Source organism: Balaenoptera physalus (assembly GCF_965194825.1).
Source record: "Balaenoptera physalus genome assembly, chromosome: 6".
NCBI classification, from domain to species: domain Eukaryota; kingdom Metazoa; phylum Chordata; class Mammalia; order Artiodactyla; family Balaenopteridae; genus Balaenoptera; species Balaenoptera physalus.
In genome coordinates, this window is record NC_138885.1 from 19007604 (window position 1) to 19028539 (window position 20936).

Genomic DNA, 20936 nt, shown 5'->3' on the forward strand with positions numbered 1-20936 from the left:
TTAAAAAAGTTACATGCACCTCAATGTTTACAGCAGCATTATTTATAATAACCAAGATGTGGAAGCAACCTAAGGGTCCACTGATGGATGAATGGGTGAAGAAGATGTGGTATATATATACACAATGGAATATTACTCAGCCATAAAAAATAATGAAATTCTGCCACTTGCAACAATGTGGATGAACCTAGAGAGTATTATGCTAACTGAAGTAAATCAGGCAAAGAAAAATTCTGTATGTCACTTATATGTGGAATCTAAAAACAAACAAACAAATGTAATAACAAAACAGAAACAGACAGATATAGAGAACAAACTAGTGATTACTAGTGGGGAGAGGGGATGAGGGGAGGGCAAGATAGGGTATGGGATTAAGAGATACAAACTACTATGTATAAAATAAATAAGCAACAAGGATATATTATACAACACAGGGAAATACAGCCATTATTTTACTTTGACTTATTTTTTAACTAATTAATTAATTTATTTTTATTTTTTGGCTGTGTCAGGTCTTAGTTGTGGCATGCGGGCTCTTCGTTGCAGCATGAGGGCTCCTCTCTAGTTGTAGCACATGGGTTTCTCTCTAGTTGTGGCGTGTGGGTTTTTCTCTGTCTAGTTGTGGTGTGCGGGCTCCAGAGCGCTGGGTTCTGTAGTTTGCGGCACGCGGGCTCTCTAGTTGAGGCGCCCGGGCTTAGTTGCCCCACAGCATGTGGGATCTTAGTTCCCTGACAAGGCATCGAACCCATGTCCCCTGCATTGGAAGGCGGATTCTTTACCACTGGACCACCAGGGAAGCCCCACAGCCATTATTTTATAGTAACTTTAAATGGAGTATAGTCCATAAAATATTGATTCACTATGTTGTACACCTGACATTAACATAATACTGTAAATCAACTATACTTCAATAAAAAAACAAAGACACCATCACATATCCATTACAAGGGCTAAAATTTAAAAGACTAACAGTTCTAAATATTGGCAAGGATGTAAGTCGACCAAAGTTCTCATATATCACTGCGTGGAAATGTAAAGTAGAACAGCTACTTTGGAAAACACAATGGCCACGTCTTATAAAGTTAAACATACATTTATCATAAGGTCCAACAATTCCACTCCTATGTATTTATTCAAGAAAAATAAAAGCATATGCCCATAATAATGACTTGCACATGAATGTTCACAGTAGCTTAATTCATAATAGCTAAAAACTAGAAACCACCCAAAAGTTTACAACAGGAGGATAAAGTATGTGTATTCACACAATGAACTACTACTCAGCAATGTAAAGTAATGAACTATTAATACATACAAAGACATAAATGAATCTCAAAAACATACTCTGAATTTAGACGTGAAAGAGTATGTACTTCAGATTCATCCATACGAAGTCCATAACCAGCAAAACGAATCTGACCAGTTCAATGCAATCCCTATTAAAATCTCAGCTGGCCGTTTTTTTTTTTTTTTTTTACAAAAAGTTAACAAATTGACCCTAAAATTCATATCAAAATGCAGAAGTCCTAGAATAGTCAAAGCAATCTTGAAAAAGAAGAATGAGGTTGGAAGATACACAATTCCCAATTTCAAAACTTACTGCACAGTAGCTCTTGCGTTACTTGATTACTCCAGTAATCCAGACAGCACTGTACTGGCAGAAGGACAGACATATGGATCAATGGAATAGAACTGAAAGTCCATGCTAATGGGTATAGGGTTTCTTTCGGGGACGACGCCTGAAACTAACACAGCATGGTAAATCAACTATACTTACTCCAATAAAACTTTTTTAAAAAGTCAGGCAGGGATGATGCTTGCACAACTCTTTGAATCTACTAAAAACACTGAACTGTCCACTTTAAAAGGGTGAATGTTATGGTATGTGAATTATATGTCAATAAAGCTGTTATTAAAAACACCAAAAAGAAAAAAGAACTGAAAGTCCAAAATGAACCTCCACATTCATGTCAAATGATTTTCAACAGGGGTGCAAAACAATTCAATGGCGGAAAGAATGATCTTTTCAACAAATGGTGATATGACAAGTGGATAGCCACGTGCAAAAGAATTAAGTTGGACCCCCTTCTCAAACAACACACACCAACAAAAAAAACTCAAAATGGACCACAGACCTAAATGTAAGAGCTAGAACTAGCTCTCAGAAGAAAATCTTCATGGCCTTGGGTTAGGCAAAACCTTCTTAGATACGACACCAAAAGTGACAAAAGAAAAAAATAGAGTTCTTCAAAATCAAAACCTTTGTGTTTTAAAGGGCACTGTCCACGAAGAAAGTGAAAGAACCTAACAGAATGGGAGAAAGCATTTGCAAATCATGTATCTAATAATGGACTGACAGGTCCACAAGAAGAATTGTACAAGAATTTCACAGCTGCCTTATTTGTAATAGACCAAATTGAAACAATCCATATATCTGTCAAAAGGAAACTGGATAAACAAATTGTGATATATTTATATAGTGAAACACCGTTCGCCTATTAAAAAAAAACCCCAGAACACAAGGAAAACCTACTGAAACACACAATACATGAAGAATCTCAAAAACATTATGCTGAAGGAAAGAAGCCAGACACAAAAGAATATATACTGTATGATAGCATATATATAAAATTCAGGAACATGCAACTAATACACGAAATATCTGAGGTGTATCAATGGTTGTTTCTGCAAGAGTCGGGGCGGGGGGTGACTGAAAAGGGTTAAGAAGGAATTTTCTGTGATAATAAAAATATTCTATATTTTCAGTATTCCTATTTGGAGTGTTGGTTTCACAGGGGAATACAACTTTGTAAACTCATCAAATTGGACATTATGACATGTGTTCCACTGTATGTAAATTTAACTTCAAATTTTCTAAGTACAAGAAGGGGAAGGGCCTTGCTTCATGGTGTCCGATGCTTCCTTGTCCCCTTTTCTTTTCTTTTTCTAAAATTTTTTTTAAAAATTTATTTTATTTTTATTTATTTTGGGTGCATTGGGTCTTTGTTGCTATGCATGGGTTTTCTCTAGTTGCAGCGAGCGGGGACTACTCTTCATCGCGGTGCGCGGGCCTCTCATTGCGGTGGCTTCTCTTGTTGCGGAGCATGGGCTCTAGGCATGCGGGCTTCAGTAGTTGTGGCACGTGGGCTCTAGAGCACAGGCTCAGTAGTTGCGGCGCACGGGCCTAGTTGCTCCGCAGCATGTGGGATCTTCCAGGACCAGGGCTCGAACCCATGTCCCCTGCATTGGCAGGTGGATTCACTGTGCCACCAGGGAAGGCCCCTGTCCTCCTTTCAAACACAAAACACAGAGGCAAAGAAGGCCATTCCAGCCACGTGAAGGACTATGGAACTCTTTGTGCCTAAGTAATTAAGCAGTCTTCTAAAACTCCCACCTTATTTGAAACTGGAACAAATTCTGAATAGTTCCCAAGTTTCTGGTAGAATAGTGTCTCTCATCTCTAGTATCTGACTTGCAATAAAAGGAAGGTGTAGATTTTAACCTAAATCTTCTGTGGACTAGACCTGAGGTTGGCAAGAGGTGAACCGGTGATTAAGAATACTCTCTTCAGGAACACTCTTTCTACTTGAAAGAATCCTAGGAAAATCTTAGAGGCTCTAGACTGATCCAACTTTTAAAACATAGCTATGTAATCTACAACATTATTCTGAAGATTTCTCTGGCAATTCCTAGAATTTTATGCCTTTCTATCATGTCTGTTGCAATGAAAAAAAAGGGTGCTTAATTTACTATCTCAGTTTATGTAAACTTTTGCTCAACAGAAGTAAAGGCTTTTTAGCTATCTATTCTCCATTTTTCCCTTCACAGTTTATGGCCCTGGTGTCATGTGGAGACATGACTTAACTATGCCCTGATCATAAAAACAACTTATATTTTCTAATAGTTTCCTCTGAGAAATCTAATATTTTCTTCTAATTTATCCTATCTTCTCTTCTGATGGTATTACAGATTTGATTTATTTTTTATTTTTGTAATTTTTTAACTTTACTGAGGAACAACTGATATCTACTTAAACTGTACAGTGATGATTTGATATATATATTTACATTTGATACATTATACAAGATCAAGATAATGAACACATCCGTCACCTCACATAGTTAACTTTATTTTTTTTACTGAAGTATAGTTGCTGTACAATATTATATAAGTTACAGGTGTACAATATACTGACTCACATTGTTAAAGGTTATACCTTATTTGTAGTTATTATAAAATGTTGGCTATATTCCCTGTGTTGTACAACATATCCTTGTAGCTTATTTTATACTTAATAGTTTATATCTCTTACACCCTTACCCTTATATTTATTTTTTAATTTCAAAATTTTCATTTACATTTACTTAATATTGTTAATAAAATATTTTAAAAATTCAGAAAATATTTCAGAAATACAAGATGTCACTTAACTTTATCCAGATTTTTTAAACATTTTATGATATTTGCTTCATTAAAAAATTAAATGAGTGGATATAATTTAAGACCTTCCCCCTCCGCAGAAGTATTCATTATGCTCAACTCGGTGTGTGCTGTTCCTATACATATTAGATTTCTTCTACTTGTGTATCAATAATCAATGCAGTGTTTTTGAGATTTGTCCATGTTGATACATGCAGATACAGTTCATTTTAATTGCTTCATATTATTTTACCGTTTGAAGAAATCAGTTGCCTCATCTAATCTCCTCCTGCGGGACTTTGAGACGGTTTTGACTTTTTCATCATCAGAAACAGTGCTAAAGTGCATATCTTTACATGAGTCCCTTTGCCTATATGTTAGGAGTTTCTCTAGGTTCAAAGCACTGAAGTAGAATTCCTAGATTGCAGGCTGTGTTGCACATTCTTCTTTCTAGGTAACACGAAATGGGCTTCCTAAATGTTTACATCAGTTATACTACTAACAACTATACAGAAGAGTTCCAGTTTCCACATATGCTTGCCTACGGGCATTTTCAGACTTCTAAAATTGTTTCAAAATAGATAGGCATGAGATGCTATCCCAGTGATGTTTTCATCTATATTCTGCATTTTTCTGAACAAGAAAAATTTAAATGTTTATGGTCATGGTACTTTCTTATTGGTTTGCCTTGCAAATCTCTTATACCAGCCAGGAGCTCACTCTTTCACTTTGCTAATGATCTCTTTTTCTTTTATTTTTTTTTGAACAAAGGTTTTTATTCCTAATGTACTAAGATTTATCAATCTTTCTCTTTATTCCTTGTACATTTTATCTTCCTTCCTTTATTTTTTTCCCTTTATTTTTAAAAATAAAATCCTCCCCTATTTCAATATTATAAGGAGACTTCCTTATATTTACTTCTAAAAATCTTAAAACGTTGCTTTCAGTTTTTGATTCGTTCAAAATTTACTTCTGTGCATTGTACCTGGTAGCAATGAAATTGTGTAATTTACTCTATAAATCGTCACAGTGGCCTTTTTAAATTGTCCACTCTTTCCTCACTGAATTGTAATTCTACTTCCATTATAGATTCCTATTTACATGTGGCCTACTCAAGGCTCTCCATTCTGTTCTTCTGGTTTAGTTGGATATCTCTGCCCAACACCACACAGATTTAATTGCTTTAGCTTTATGATAAATCTTCATGTGTGATAGGATACAACACCTCCTGTTATCTTTCCTTAAAATCATATCATCTATACTTAATCCTACATTTTTGGGACTTCCCTGGTGACGCAGTCGTTAAGAATCTGCCTGCCATTGCAGGGGACACGGGTTCAAGCCCTGGTCCCGAAGATCCCACATGCCGCAGAGCAACTAAGCCCGTGTGCCACAACTACTGAGCCTGAGCTCTAGAGCCCGTGCGCCACAACTACTGAGCCTGAGCTCTAGAGCCCGCAAGCCACAACTACTGAGCCTGCACACTACAACTACTGAAGCCCCCGTGCCTAGAGCCTGTGCTCCGCAACAAGAGAAGCCACCGCAACGAGGAGTAGCCCCCGCTCGCTGCAAGTAGAGAAAGCCCGTGCACAGCAACAAAGACCCAACACAGCCAAAAATAAATAAATTTAAAAAATAGATTTATTTAAAAACCCCTACATTTTAAATATTAATATTAGATTAGCTTTTTGTATTCTGTGAAAACCCCTTTGGGAATTCTGATCAGAATTACATGGAGTATATAAATCACTTCGGGGTAAGTGGATACCTTTATGGTACTGAGTCTTCCCTTCCAAGAATATATGGCCCATCTCTCCACTAATTTATCTCTCCACTAATTTATCTCTCCTCTTTTATACTCTTTAATAATTGCTCCATCAATATCTTACGTATTCCTTTTTAGATTTATTCTTAGATGCCTTTAAAAAAAACTATTTTAAGTACTGTCTTTTAAAATGACTCTAAGAGTTGATGATGGATATGCAGGATTTCTATTAACTTTTGTATATTCATCTTATACCCAGCAGTCTTCTAAAAGTTTGTCTAAAGTTTCTATTTAGACAATCATTATTTGCAAATAATACAAACTGCTTTTCCCCCAACCCTTACATCACTTACTTATCGTAGAAGTATAAAAATAAATCACAGCAGTGACAGGTGGCATTCTGGTCTGGTTATGGATTTTAAAAGGAATACTTCTACCATTTCACCATTAAGCACAATTTTTACTAAAGGTTTTCCATGGACACCTTTTATCAATTTAAGAAAACATCCTTTTGTTCTTGGCTGACTACATTTTTTTTTTAATTATTGTGAATTGGTATTGAATTTTATCAAATGTTTTACTCTGTATCTGTTGAAGTTTTGTTCTCTGTGTTTATAACTGCTGTCAATTATTTTAATCGAGTTTCTTTTTTTAAAAATATTTATTTATTTATTTGGCTCTGCCAGGTCTTAGTTGCAGCACACAGGATTTTTGTGGCTGTGTGTGGGATCTTTACCTGTGGCATGCGGGATCTTAGTTGCGGCATGTGGCATCTAGTTCCCTGACCAGGGATTGAACCTGGGCCCCCTGCATTGGGAGCACGGAGTCTTAACCACTGGACCACCAGGGAAGCCCCCTCGATTTTCTAATGTCAAGCAATCACTGCATTCCTGGAATAAATCTCACTTTAAATAAGCCTCATAAAAGTGAGCTGGCACCTAGCAACCAGATCTTGGTTTCAAATACCCTTGTCCATTAAATAAAACCAGTGCTCCTTAGAGAAATGGTTGATTCTAAGACTGTGGGAGGGAAATATACAAGATGAGCCTGAAGTATCTTGTAAAACCAGAAAGTAAGAAAGTGCTAAGAAGAAAGAGTAAAGAAAAGAAAGGAAAAAAAAAAAAAAAAAGAAAAGAACAGGCAAGGCAAGGAAAGGAAAACAAACAAAAACAATGATGATAGTGTGTGAGAGGGACAAGATTGCCAACTAAAAGGGCTCCTAATGGCCAAAGCTGAACAAAATAGAGCAAGAAAATTACATAGTTTATGTTGGTTTATAACCCGAAGTATAAAAGTAAATATCAATGCATTCATAGTAATATAAACGATTGAATAAATAAACAGGAAAGAACAAACAAATCTCCCATGTGGAAGAATTCAAAATAATTTACATAGATACTGCACGCTCAGGAGGAAGAACACGACTGCACACTCCTTAAGCGTGGGCCGTGCAGCGCGACTTCCTTCCAAAGAGGACGGTATGGAAGGGGGTGGTGGGAGAGACACTTCACAGTGGAAACCTGACAAATACTACCTCAGCCACGTGATCAAGGTTCACCTAAATAATGATGAGTTATAGTGATAATACGCAACCTTGATACGATGTGATAAAAACGGCACTTTAACTTGTGGTCTCCCTCCCCCAAATCTATCCCAGTCTAATCATGAGAAAAACAGCAGACAAATCTCACTGAGACAAATGTCCCAAAATAGCTAACCAGGACTCCTCAAAACTGTCAAGGTCAGCAAAAACAAGGGAAGTCTCAGAATCTGCCACAACCAAGAAGAGCGTTGAGACAAGATGAGAAAATGTAATGGTTATCCTGGATAGGATCCTGACACAGAGCAAGGACATGAGGTGAAACGATGGAAATGGGAACAATGAATGGACTTTAGCTAATAATAATGTATCGATATTGGTTCCTTAGTTGTGACAAATGTACCATAAAACAATAAGATGTTAATAATTGGGAAACTGGGTATGGGGCATACAGGAAATCTCTCTACTGTCCGTGCAATTGTTTGGTAAACGTATAACTTTTCTCAAATGAAAAGTTTAGCTTTTACTTTTTAAACAGTGAGTTGGGGATACTTCTTTCATCTTCTTTCAGCACCAATTTGTATAAAATATTATCTCCTTCACTACAGGTTTGGTTGAACTCCTCTGTAAAATCATCAGAGCCTGGCAGCTTTCCGGGCGAGGAAGGGGTTAAAAAACTTTTTATCATGAAACATTTTAAACATTTGTAAAAGTAGAAAAATGTATAATATACAGTCAACTTCAACAGTTATCAAATATAGCCAATTTTGATTCATCTACACCTCCAGCTATTCTCCTCTTTCAGTATTATTGGAAGTAAACCCAGACATCACAGAACTTCACTGGCAAATATTTCTCTGTATATCTCTAAACAGTAAGAACTCTTTTGAAACATATGACCAAAATATCAAGTTTATATCTATATATTGACAATAATTCTTAATGTCAAATACCCAGTTAGTGGTCACAAGTCTAATTGTCTTATAATTTTTATGCGTATGTGGATAAATTAGTGTTGCTGAAAACTCTGCACTATTTTTTCATTTTGTACTTCATTGGTTTCTGTTTTTTATTTCATTATTTCTTTCCTCATCTCTCTTTATGTTTATTATTCTTTATTGCTGCTTGAGTTAAATGACTGATTAATTTAAAATCTTTTCTTTTCCTATTACATACATTTAAAGGTGTATATCTCACCATAAGTTCTGATTTAATTACACTGCCTAAGTTTGTGTAAATGGAGTGTTTTCAGTTTCATTCAGCTTAAATATTTTTAATTTCTCTTATAATTTATTTGCTTAAAAGTGAATAAAATATATATATATATATCAGAATCACTTTGCTGTACACCTAAAACTAACACAATATTGTAAATCAACTGTACTTCAAAAATTTTTTTAAGCAAATAACAAAATATTTTATTAAAAATTTCAAAGTTATTCTGTTTTGAGGGGTTATTACTGATTTCTGGTATTACTGACTGTGAACAGAGATCATGAAAAGTATGACATTGATGTATTTGTGCAATAAGTATTTTATAGTATAAATTTTATGAAAGCAATGACTTCATTTTATTTTCTCTTGGATAAGCTGAACAGATAAATGAACAAAATAATACGCAGGGCCTATTTCCAAAATTTAGCACATATACAGAAACATGTCCTGAAGTTTGGCACCTACCGTTCTAAACTCTTAGAAAGACATGTCTACTTGGCTTTTTAACTTATGAAGTTGGCTGTTGTGAACAAGAGAAAAACACCCCTGGTTCTATTTCCAGAGATACATTATGGATATATTTCAGCTAACGATAAACACTGTGAATGGTGTGTTGTCCAAGATGCTTCTCTTCTTTGGATGATACTTTAAACTCAACTGCCACGACCGCTGCTAACATCAATATATTAACACAAGGAGACAAGTCCAAGCTTATGAGACTATAACCAAGTTTTTCCAAAATCGGTTGATTTACATACACTAATAACAAATGATCAGAAAGAGAAATTAAGAAAACAATCCAATTACATCAAAAATAATAAAATACCTAAGAACGCGTTAAACCAAATGTAACTCTAAGACAATGATGACAGAAATTGAAGAAAAAACAAATAAATGGAAAGACATTCTGTGCTCATGGCTTGGAAGAGTTAATATTGTTAAAATGTACATACTACCCAAAGCAATCTACACATTCAATGCAATTTCCATCAAAATCCCAATGGTATTTTTCACAGAAACAGAACAAGCAATCCTAAAATATGTATGAAACCACAAAAAAAATGTGAATAGCCAAAGCAATATTGAGAAAGAAGAACAAAGCTGGACACATCATGCTTCCTGATTTCAAACCGTATTACAAAACTATAATAATCAAAAAAAGTATGGTGTTGGCATAAAAACAGACACACAGATCAACTGAACAGAATAGAGAGCCTAGAAATATAGCCACACATATATGGTCACTTAATCTATGACAAAGGAGGCAAGAATATACAATGAGGAAAAAACAGTCTCTTTAATAAATGGTGTTGGGAAAACTGGACAGTCACAAGCAAAAGAATGAAATTGGACCACTATCGTACACCATACACAAAAATTAACTCAAAATGGATTAAAGACTTGAACATAAGACCTGAAACCATAAAACTCACAGACGAAAACACAGGCAGTAAGCTCCTTGAGATCAATCTTGGTGATGATTTTTTTGGATTTGACACCAAAAGCAAAGGCAACAAAAGGAAAAATAAATAAAGGGGACTACATCAAACTAAACAGCTTCTGCACAGCGAAGGAAACCATCAACAAAATTAAAAGGTAACCTACTAAATGGGAGAAAATATTTGTAATCATATATATGTTAAGGAGTTAACATGCAAAATATGTAAAGAACTCATATAAGTCAGCAGCAAAACAAACAAACAAACAAACAATCCAATTCAGAAATAGGCAGAAAATCTGAATACAGGCATAGCTTGTTTTTTTGTGCTTACTTTACTGTGTTTCATATTTGTGTTTTTTACAAATTGAAGGTCTGTGGCAATCCTGTGTTGTCAGATTATGGTTAACATTTTTTAGCAGTAATGTATTTTTTAAATTAAGGTATATATATATTTTTTAATACATAATGCTATTGCACACTTAACAGACTACAGTGCAGTATAAACATAACTTTTATACGCACTGGGAAACCAAACAATTCATGTGACTCACTTTATTGTGACATTCGCTTTTTTGCAATGGTCTGGAACCAAACCTACAATATCTCCAAGGGACGCCTGTAGACCTTTTCCCAAAGAAGACATACAGATGGGCAACGGGTACATGAAAAGGTACTTAATGTAACTAATCACTCGGCAAATGCAAATCAAAATCACAATATGATATCATCTCATACCTGTTAGAATGACTATTAACAAAAAGACAAGAAATAAGTGTTGGCTAGGATGTGGAGAAAAGGGAACCCTTGTGTACTATCAATGGGAATGTAAATTGGTAAAGACTCTATGGAAAACGATACGGAGGTTTCTTAAAAAATTAAAAACAGAACTACCATATGATCCAGCAATTCCACTTCTGGGTATTTATCCAAAGGAAGTAAAATCACTATCTTGAAAAGATATATGTACCTCCATGTTCGTTTCCACATTATTTACAATAGGTAAGACACGGAAATAATCTAAGTGTCCATTGATGAATGAATGGATAAAGGAAATCTAGTATACAGTATATACAACAGAATATTATTCAGCCATAAAAAAGAAGGAAATTCTGCCATTTGCAACAATGGATGGACTTTGAGGGCATTATGCCAAGTGAAATAAGTGAGACTGAGAAAGACAAATACCACATGATCTCACTTAGATGTGGAATCTTAAAAAAAAAAAAAAAAGACAAACTCATAGATACAAAGACAGAGACAGGGAGAGGGGAGGGGTGGGCAAAGTGGGTAAAGGGGGTCAAACGGTACATATTTCCAGTTATAAAGTAAGTCCTGAGGATGTAATATATTGCATGGTGACTATAGTTAATAATACTGTATTTTATATTTGAAAGTTGCTAAGAGAGTAGTAGATCTTAAAATTTCTCATCACAAGAAAAACAGTTTGTAAGTGTGTGGCAAAGGATATCAGCTAGACCTACTGTGGTGATCATTTCGCAAAATACAGGTAGCCCCCGCTTTTTAAAAGTTTGCTTTGCACGACTTCACTTTTATGAAAGACCTACCTTTGTACTTTTTTTCACTAACCAAAAGAAATCCAAAGCTTATTTTTACTATTACAAAAAAAGGTAATTGTGTCTCGCTTTACACCATTTCAGCTTACCAAAGGTTTCATAGGAATGTTCTCCTTTCAGATAGCAGGGGAAACCTGTATACGTATATTGAACCATTATGTTGTATACCTCAAATTAATATAATGATATATGTCAATTTCATCTCAAAAAAAAAAAAAAAAAGAAACAGAAAAATAGGTTAGTTCACCCTGTAATCCTAATTCTCCTTCTTTGACTACTAGCAGTTAGAAAATCAGTTGTATCACCCACTGCGCTGCTGTGAAACAAAACTAAACACCTGTCCCCAAGAAATCTAGCAGTAGGAATTGACATGTTTAGGTACTACAGCTTCAGGCCCCCTTACTTCTGGGTTTCCAAACTCTGAATCTCCCTTCTTGGCTGCCCTCTTGTCTACCAGAAGCCAGACAATACAGCTGTCCACACAGCTGTGCAGCAATGCCAAGAGGAAGGGCACACTGGGCAAAATCCTGAAAACTCATCAAGGCAATATCACCTGGGTTGTTTGCAATGTTCCTATTTCTACATGCGTCTCTTAAATTAAAAGAAATGATCTCTTCTTGTTTAAATAACAGTTACTTAACACTGTGACTTTTGCTTTCTACAAATGACTAAGAGGGAAAATAAACTCACATGCTGCACAGGGCAGGGAACCAACAAGTTAAAAATAAGACTAGGACTAAAGCTCTCAAACACTGTGCAGATATTTGAAGAAGAGAACCCTGCAGTTAAACAGAGACCCACTAGAAACTGTGGGTCCACAGGCATGAAGTTTGTTTAATGTGATTTTGTATCAGTGAATCCAGCTAACTCCAGATATCACCACAGCTGGCTGTTCATACTGTGGCACTGAATGAATAAGATCGGGCGAGGGATTCTGCTGACCTAAGTTTGCCCCATCCTCCAGCAAGGATGTCACAGAGGGTCCAAGGATTCTGATCTCCCTACTTCCTCCAACTCTTCTCTGCTTTTTCTCAAATTCCTGATACAACTGTCAAATATCCTAATCTTTGACAGTTATTCCTTGGATGTTCTTGCGCCAAAAAACAAGAGGATATGGTTTTGAATTTAGCTGATGGTACAGTATGGTAACACCCAGCCAGTGTCTGAATATCCAGATGTAGGAAAAAAGGGAATCCTGCAACAGGTTAAATGGGGATACTATGCTTCCTTAGTGTCTTGAGATGAGTAATCAAAAATGGATATTTTTCTTTTTCCCAAACAGAATGGGATGAAAAGGAACCACACAGTGTTGTTAACTTTGCATAACTAAACCAAACATTTAAAAAATTATGTTTGGTAGAATATTAGTGTTCTTGAGATACTAATAAAAAACACAGACAAACTCACAGTGGTAGAAGTGACATTCTTTAAAAAAATTTTAATACAAATGTAAAAAACATAAACATATTAAGCCATTTTTCATGTCATTTTGAAATAGTCTCTGAGATACTCCTGTGTCATAAATACATATAAAAATACTTTTTAAAAAAAATCCAAATACATATTTTTAACTCATGAACCCTGATTGCTATTCAACAAATAAAATTATCTTTTTAAGTTTGGATAAAAAAGAATAATCAGAAAGAATTCAGCCTATAAAATATTAAATAGACAAATTTCTAGTAATTAAAACAATTTAGGCTATTGTAAGAATAGACTAAATAAGGTTAATAGAAAAGAATAAGCCATCCAGTAATTGAGGCGGCTTGATAGGGATTGAATTTGGAAGATGGTAAATGCGACAGTAAAGGTTAGATACTAGTTAATTTCCCAACACCATTTATTGAACAGTTAATTTGGGCAAACACTCATTTTGATCCCTACCTCACACCAATGTAATTCCACCTAGAATATGCAAAGATTTACATATAGAAAAATAAAAATTATATGCATTCTACAAGATACTGGGAATGAATATACTCTTGGGGTAGAAGGGGCCTTTTTTACATATAACAAAGTTTAAGATGACATCAAAGTCTTACGGACAGAAAAGATCTTGCAGTAAATTGAGCCAGTGATACAGAACACAAGCTGAAATACAATCTCCCAGAATAAAGAGAAACATGATCTTACAGCAGTTTGTGAAAAATAATGAAAGGTAAGTATGAAAACAATGGCAATAGTTATTTCGTGGAAGAACAAATAAAGAACAAAGAAACAAACAGGAAACGTATAATATACTCAAAGATAGCTCTCCCAAGTAAAGACCTGAGTTAACAGAACAAAAGCACAGGCAGAATTGTTACAAACCCATAAAGGAATGTGTCCAAGGTCATACAGCTAACTAATGATGGAGCTGGACTTTGAATCCAGACTTGCCTCATTCCCAAATCCATATTCTTTCTTATTCCCACATGTGTCAATCAGCCAGCAAAAAGAAATCTTTCTACATGCAATGCAGTACCCTGAACTGAATCCTAAATCAGAAAGGGGACATTATTGTAAAAACTGGTGAAATTCCAAAAAAATCTGGAACTTAGTTAATAGTTATGTGCCAATGTTAATTTCTCAGTTTCTATAATTACACCATAGTTACGTAAGTATTAACACTAGAAAACTGGTTAAAGAGTATGCAGGTGTGCGACTTCATGGAAGTCTAAAATTGTTCCAAAATAAACAGTGTGTTAAAAAATAAAAGAAATCTCTCAAAAATGATGCCTTGGGTACTACCTTAAAAACTTATAAGTAGAAAGATTTATTGCATAGTCAAATTTTTAAAAGGCCATGTTTTGCATTAAAGACTTTGATTATAACAGGTTCACTGATGATTGTTAAAATAATTATCTGCTTCAATTATACAGCATTTTGAAAATATTTATATAACTTTTTCCATACATACCATTTTTCCTTTCATGTGGATAAAACATAGCATACTGTAAATATTATTCTTTAAAAGCATAAGGTGATCTGGTTGTGATGAACTGCTTTCCATTTCTGCTAAAAACGTAAGAAAAGTTCTGGGCTCATAACAGCAAGAATTAAATTTAGAGGCTTAATAGAACTGCCTGATTTTAGGAGCTGTCAAATACTGAAAGAATCAGGCCTTCAGAAATAAATGAATCCTAGGAGCAGAAAAGCTGAAGCATATAATTAAGTTGAAAATTCGGGGTGGGGAATGACTAGGTAAGGAAAGAGGGGAAAAAAATACCGAGAAAGAGGGAGAAAAAAGCAAAATAAAGGACATAAATAAAAATCAGGGCTTAGTTGTCTCTAAAGAATTGAGACGTGATCAATTATGGAATTGGGGGAAACAGTCGTATGAATAGTAGTAAATCAGACAGCATCAGGGCACTCACTCAAAGCCTTCCAATGTATCCTGTCACTCAGAGCATGAGCCAGAGATCTCTGGGGACCTTGATGACATACCCCTCTGCCCCCATCACTTCTGTGAATTATCTTCTACTGTTCATCCTCTCCCTCATGCCCTCCAGCCATCCTGTTTCTCCATGCTGTTCCTCAGGCAATCCAGGCCTTTGAACTTGCTCACCTCTCCGCCAGGAATGCTAACCCCTGCTGGAACTATCATCATGGTTCACTCCTTCTCCTCCTCAACGTCCCTCTAATACTAACTTTTCAGTGATTTACTACTAAGAACACTCATATTGATCCCCTAGCATCCCACTTTCCCCTGCCCTGATCTTATTTTCTCATAGCTGCCTCCACCATCTGACGGTAATTCCATCAAACACCTGTCTCCCCAATGACTAGAATGTAAGCTCTCAGATGTTTGCCTGTTTTTTCCACTGATGCTTCCCCAATGCCTAGAATAGTGCTGGGTAGGGTTAGGGTTAGGTGCTCCATAACTTACTTGTTAAATCAGTCAATACATAAATGTGATTTTTCATTAACATTATTTAAAGATGAGTAACAAAACACTGGTAACTTTTCCAAAGCTGGTTTTTGAGCAACCAGAGTCACTTTTTGTTTGCCGGTGTTTTCTGAGTATTTTCTACACTGAACAATAACTTCTATAATGTTTTTAAAGGGGGTTTCGTTTCATGAAAAACTCGACAGTTATCTGTCTGAGATGATTTCAACTCAGGCTCATTCAATGTCAGAATCAGAAAGATACATTCTTTAGGGGCCTGTTCTTATGAACTTAAATAACATTTAGTTATTACCAGAAAAATCTTCCCATTATAAAAACTTTACTTGAACAAACGCTCATTCGCAGGGCTGCAAATCATACAATCCCAACTTCCTCATTTTAAGGATGAAGAAACAGACCTAGAAAAGCTGTCACTTCTTCACCTTCACTTTGAACATAGCTGATGAAGTGTTGAACAGGAGCTAGCTAGCCTGAACAAAGATGGAAACATTACAGAATGGCCTAGCTCAGAAACATTTTGCAATGCAGTAGAAGTCCAGATTGAACATTTTCAGTTCACCATTTAACTAAACCTTCATTTTCTTCAACTTATTCCCATGTCATTGCTCAAAGACGCTTGCGAGCAGGTTCATCGTATTGTTGGAACAGTCAAGATTCTCTTTGCCTTAAGATCACTAGCAGAGCAAACAACATGATCATCAAGTATTTTAGCATGCTCAAGGGCCACGGAACCTTCCAGAATCCACTCAACATTCAACCTCTTGTTCCAGCCCTCTGCCTTCCCTCTTGAGAGAAGTTCAAGGTCAGCTTATTTTACAAATTTCTTACACTTTTCAGCAGATGAATTGTCAATTAACTCTCATGAAATCAAATGGAAGCAGCTTTCAGGGTCTGAAAATATGTGGCTTCTCTTTTCAAAAAAGCATTCGCTGAAAAGTTGCACGCGTGCCATTGTTTTGTTATACGTGGGGAAAAAATCTGATGTCATATTTTTTTCTCAGAGATAGCAGCAGCAGTTAACCCACACAAGTCCATTCCCCAGGTCCCCCGACAGCCATCTCTGATACTAGAGGGGCACACAGGCAGATACTTTGGCAAAGAAAGTCTACAAAATGAAGTTGCTACAAGCCAGAACAACCATATTGATTTTCAGTACAATTCAAAACACAAGGAAACATCAGTTTCCTAAATGGCACACACTGAAATGGACAGGGAGATTACACCACAAAGAGTGGAGAGAAGGAAGACGATAAAAGACAATTACATTAGCAAACAGCTGTGTTCTTTTAGGCTGTTTATTTTTCAGGTTCGAAGAACTGAGAGGCTTGAATTAAGTTACACTGTCCTTATCTGAAAAATCTGAGATCGCTCCTTTACGGACATTGTGCTCACAGCTGGAAGCCTGGGCATCCAGTAGACCTTCAGGAAATGAAGCCGTACAACCCTTTGAACATTTGAACATCCTCCTTAAAGCTCAAAGAGTTCTTTTTCCCAATTAATATTGCCCGCTCTCTCAGAAAATGGCAGATCTGTTTAAACTGCATTATAAACATATTATTTACCAATACAGCATTCAGTTTGCTACAAGCAAATATTTTCCTTTGAAATCCTTAACGAGACAAAAATGCCTTTCAAGTCAGAGACTTCGGAAGGGAGGTTGGGAATCAGGACAGACCAGCTGGGACTTACCATGGCCCCCTCACTTCTTCTTTGGGCAACTTCTCTCTGCAGTCGGGCCACAGCCAACTTCTCCCTGGAGAAGCAAAAGCACGTGATTAGTTGACCATCCTTCTCAAGGCAGAGGTACACTGGCCTGGCTTCAAAACATTCTTCTAAGGTCTCCAGAGGAATCCCTTCCTTGGTTTAGCTCACTTCCTCCACTAAACTTTCTATAAATATTTAAAGTGATTGGTCATGAGTGCATTGTTTTCACTGCGTGTCATGAAAGAGATCTTTTGCCTTGGATTTTATAATAGCCAAATGAATGCTCAATGCCAACTCAAAGCTTCCCTTTAAGTTCATTAACATATATCATTTGTAAATAAATTTTCCGCAGCTAAAATATTTCAGTTGTTCTTTCTGTATCAATTTTGCTCATAAATAGTTTTCATTATTCTTATTTATTTTGTTGCCCTGTGCTGATACTGAATTTAATAAAGCAAACAAAATGTAACTGTACCATTCTCGAAATAAAAATAGAAAATCCTTTGCAGGCTTGCTACATAACAGGCATGGGGCTGAGCATTTTACCTATCTCATATGAGCCTGAAAACAACCCTATAATAGGTTTTATTATCCCCATTTCATAGATGTGGAAACTGAGGCTAAGAGAGGCTAAATAACATATGAAGCCCCCAGCTGGTAAGTAGTAATATTACAATCAAACTTTAGGTTCTCCTTAGTTCAAAACCTAAATAAAAATTCTGCATGTCATTTTTCAGGGTCTAGGAAATATGAAAATATGGAATTGAAAGTCAGATTATTTAAGTATTCTTCAGTTCACAACAGGGTTCATTTTGTGTCCTTTATAATTGCAATTCTGATTTCACTTACAAAAAAATCTAATATTCACCAAAATTTTAAGAGTACTTTTGTAAAGTGACAGATATCTTCATTTTGGCCAGCTTTTCAATTATTCTTAAAATAGTTGAGAGACGAAGTAGGGATAAGTGAACTCTTCCAGTAATTCTCAAATCTTAGTTCTAGCAAGAATTTTCCCTGAAATCCTCTACTGCTACCGAGGTGTGAAGCTATTTCATCCCTCAGCCCTCCCTCTACACAGGATTCAGCTACATGTAAACAGAGAGGAAGCAACCTGAATCCCAGAGGAGGGAGAGGATTTCTCCCCTTCTAACTGCTTGTGTCTTTGAAATGCCCAAGACTATCAAGAAGGCATGTATTGGGTTGGCCAAAAAGTTCGTTTGGGTTTTTCAGTAAGATGCTACACAAAACCCGAACGAACTTTTCGGCCAGCCCAATATTTTAGTTTGGTTCAAGTGGAGTAGCTTTTTAGTAGGAATAGTTCTCTCTCTGAATAAACACCTAAAGACACAGACTAGAAGGCGGAAAATTAGAATCAGGAGACTTTTGGGGGATACAAGTTTTGGGAGCCTAGAGCAGGACCTGTGCTTATACCCTATGAGAGGGGCAAAAAGGTAAGAAGGAAGAAGCCAGAGAGAGATGGGGTCACGTGCCTCTTTTTGAGGTAAGCGAGGCACAGAGCCTACACGTGTTCTCTGACACAAGTCCCGATGAGCAGATGAAAAGACAGAGGGAAGAGAAGAATGCGACAGACTTCTGGCTTAATATGAAAATTAAACACATGGTAAATACTCATGAGGACAAAAAAAATAGAGAAGAACACACTTTATATTCTATGACTCAGTAAGTCCACTCTGAAGTATAAACTCAACAGAAACTCATATATATGTTCATTGAAAGGCATGTACTAGAATGTTTATAGGAGGACTACATGTAATAACCTTAAACTGAAAAGGCACACACCCATTAACAGTAGAATGGATAAACCTGAACATAGTTATACATCGAAATACCATAAACTACTGAGAAGGAATAATCGAGACCTCATCACAACAATACCGTTGAGTGAAATAAGCAAATGCAGAAGAGCATATATTTTATGATCTCATTTGTGAAAGTTCAAAGACGGCATAACTCCTACCTAGTTTGATAAGGTGAGAAAAAGAAATTAAAGACACAAATAACAAAAAGAAAGAGGTAAAACTGTTCATATTTACAGATGACATAATTTTCTAACCAGAAAATCCTAAGGAATTTACAAAACAACAATACAACTAATAATTTAGCAAAGTCACAGGATAAAAGTCAATATACAAAAATCAATTATGTTTTTATGTATTAGCATCACACAATTGGAAAATTAAGTTTAAAGAATCTGTAATAACATAAAATACTTAGGGAATAAATGTAATAAAAGACTTAAACTGCTACATAGGAACCACAAAACAATGCTTAGAACAATTAAAGGAGATTTTAGACATAAACACACACACACCACATTCATGGATTGAAAGGTTTACTATTACACTGTCAAAATTTTTACCAAAATAATCTATAAATTATTTCTCACTGGGATGTATAACTCCATGAAACTAAATAAAGAGAACCCAGAAGCTACTCTGGTACTAAGGATGATAATTAAGTTAACATAACAATACCTGAACTCATTGTTTTCTCTGTATACTGAATACGGAGACATTTACCTTCTAGTCTAAACTCTAATCCACATTGTCTTATATTTTCCTTGACTGTTTATTTAGTATATATTTTCCTCTAAACAAGCCCATAAGTTCCTCCTTCACCACAAGGGTGGCAGCCAAAATTGCTGATTGATGCATTTTTGCACGTAGTCATTCGCGGTGTAGTTGGTGTAGTGTGGTGTAGCTGTGGTATAGCACTGTACCAGCTGCTGCCCTGAATGCTGAGATCACATTTAGTCCATCTCTATAACACCTAAGGTCCATTTAGTAGAAACAAAATAAATGTTTGCGATTTGCTGAGTGAGGAATCAGACACAGAATCTAATACCAATTTGCCTAGCATGATAGAATTTCTAATAACTACCAATTTGCATTTACGAGTACACAACACACACACACGCATACACAATGATTCCCACAGGGCACCTTCTGGTTCTACTTGGCCACAAAAGCTTTTTATACACATTTTAAATTATGATAAGCACAGCTTCCATGGACTACCAGGTAAATATCTGAGTAAGCGTCAACAAAGTAAATTCCTATATAAGAACATTGAATGAGGGGATAATAGTACAGCAGTTCTCATATATTTGGGCCACAGGACTGCTTTGCATTCTGAAAAGTTACTGATGACCCAAAAGAGCTCGTTTACATGGGTTATAGCTACTGAAGTTGACCAAAAGACTTTCCGTTCAAGTAGGTTACGTTCATAGATATTTACCATATATAAATGAAAACAGGTAGTTTTAAAAAATATTTACCTATAAATTCATTAAGAATTAATAAACCCATGGTAACATAAGTAAAACATTTTTATGAAAAATATTATATTCCAAAACAAGAATAAATTTC

The 20936-nt window shown here is 35.8% G+C and overlaps 1 protein-coding gene across 18 annotated transcripts in view; it reads right to left on the minus strand.

The window, feature by feature from the left end:
• NCKAP5 (NCK associated protein 5) overlaps positions 1-20936 on the minus strand; it is a 1104646-nt gene that overhangs the window by 542272 nt on the left and 541438 nt on the right. For all 18 annotated transcript variants that reach the window (XM_082465765.1, XM_082465761.1, XM_082465763.1 and 15 more), the window contains one exon: positions 17533-17596. In XM_082465765.1, coding sequence (XP_082321891.1) covers positions 17533-17596 — 64 coding nt within the window. The remainder of the gene's footprint in view (positions 1-17532; positions 17597-20936) is intronic.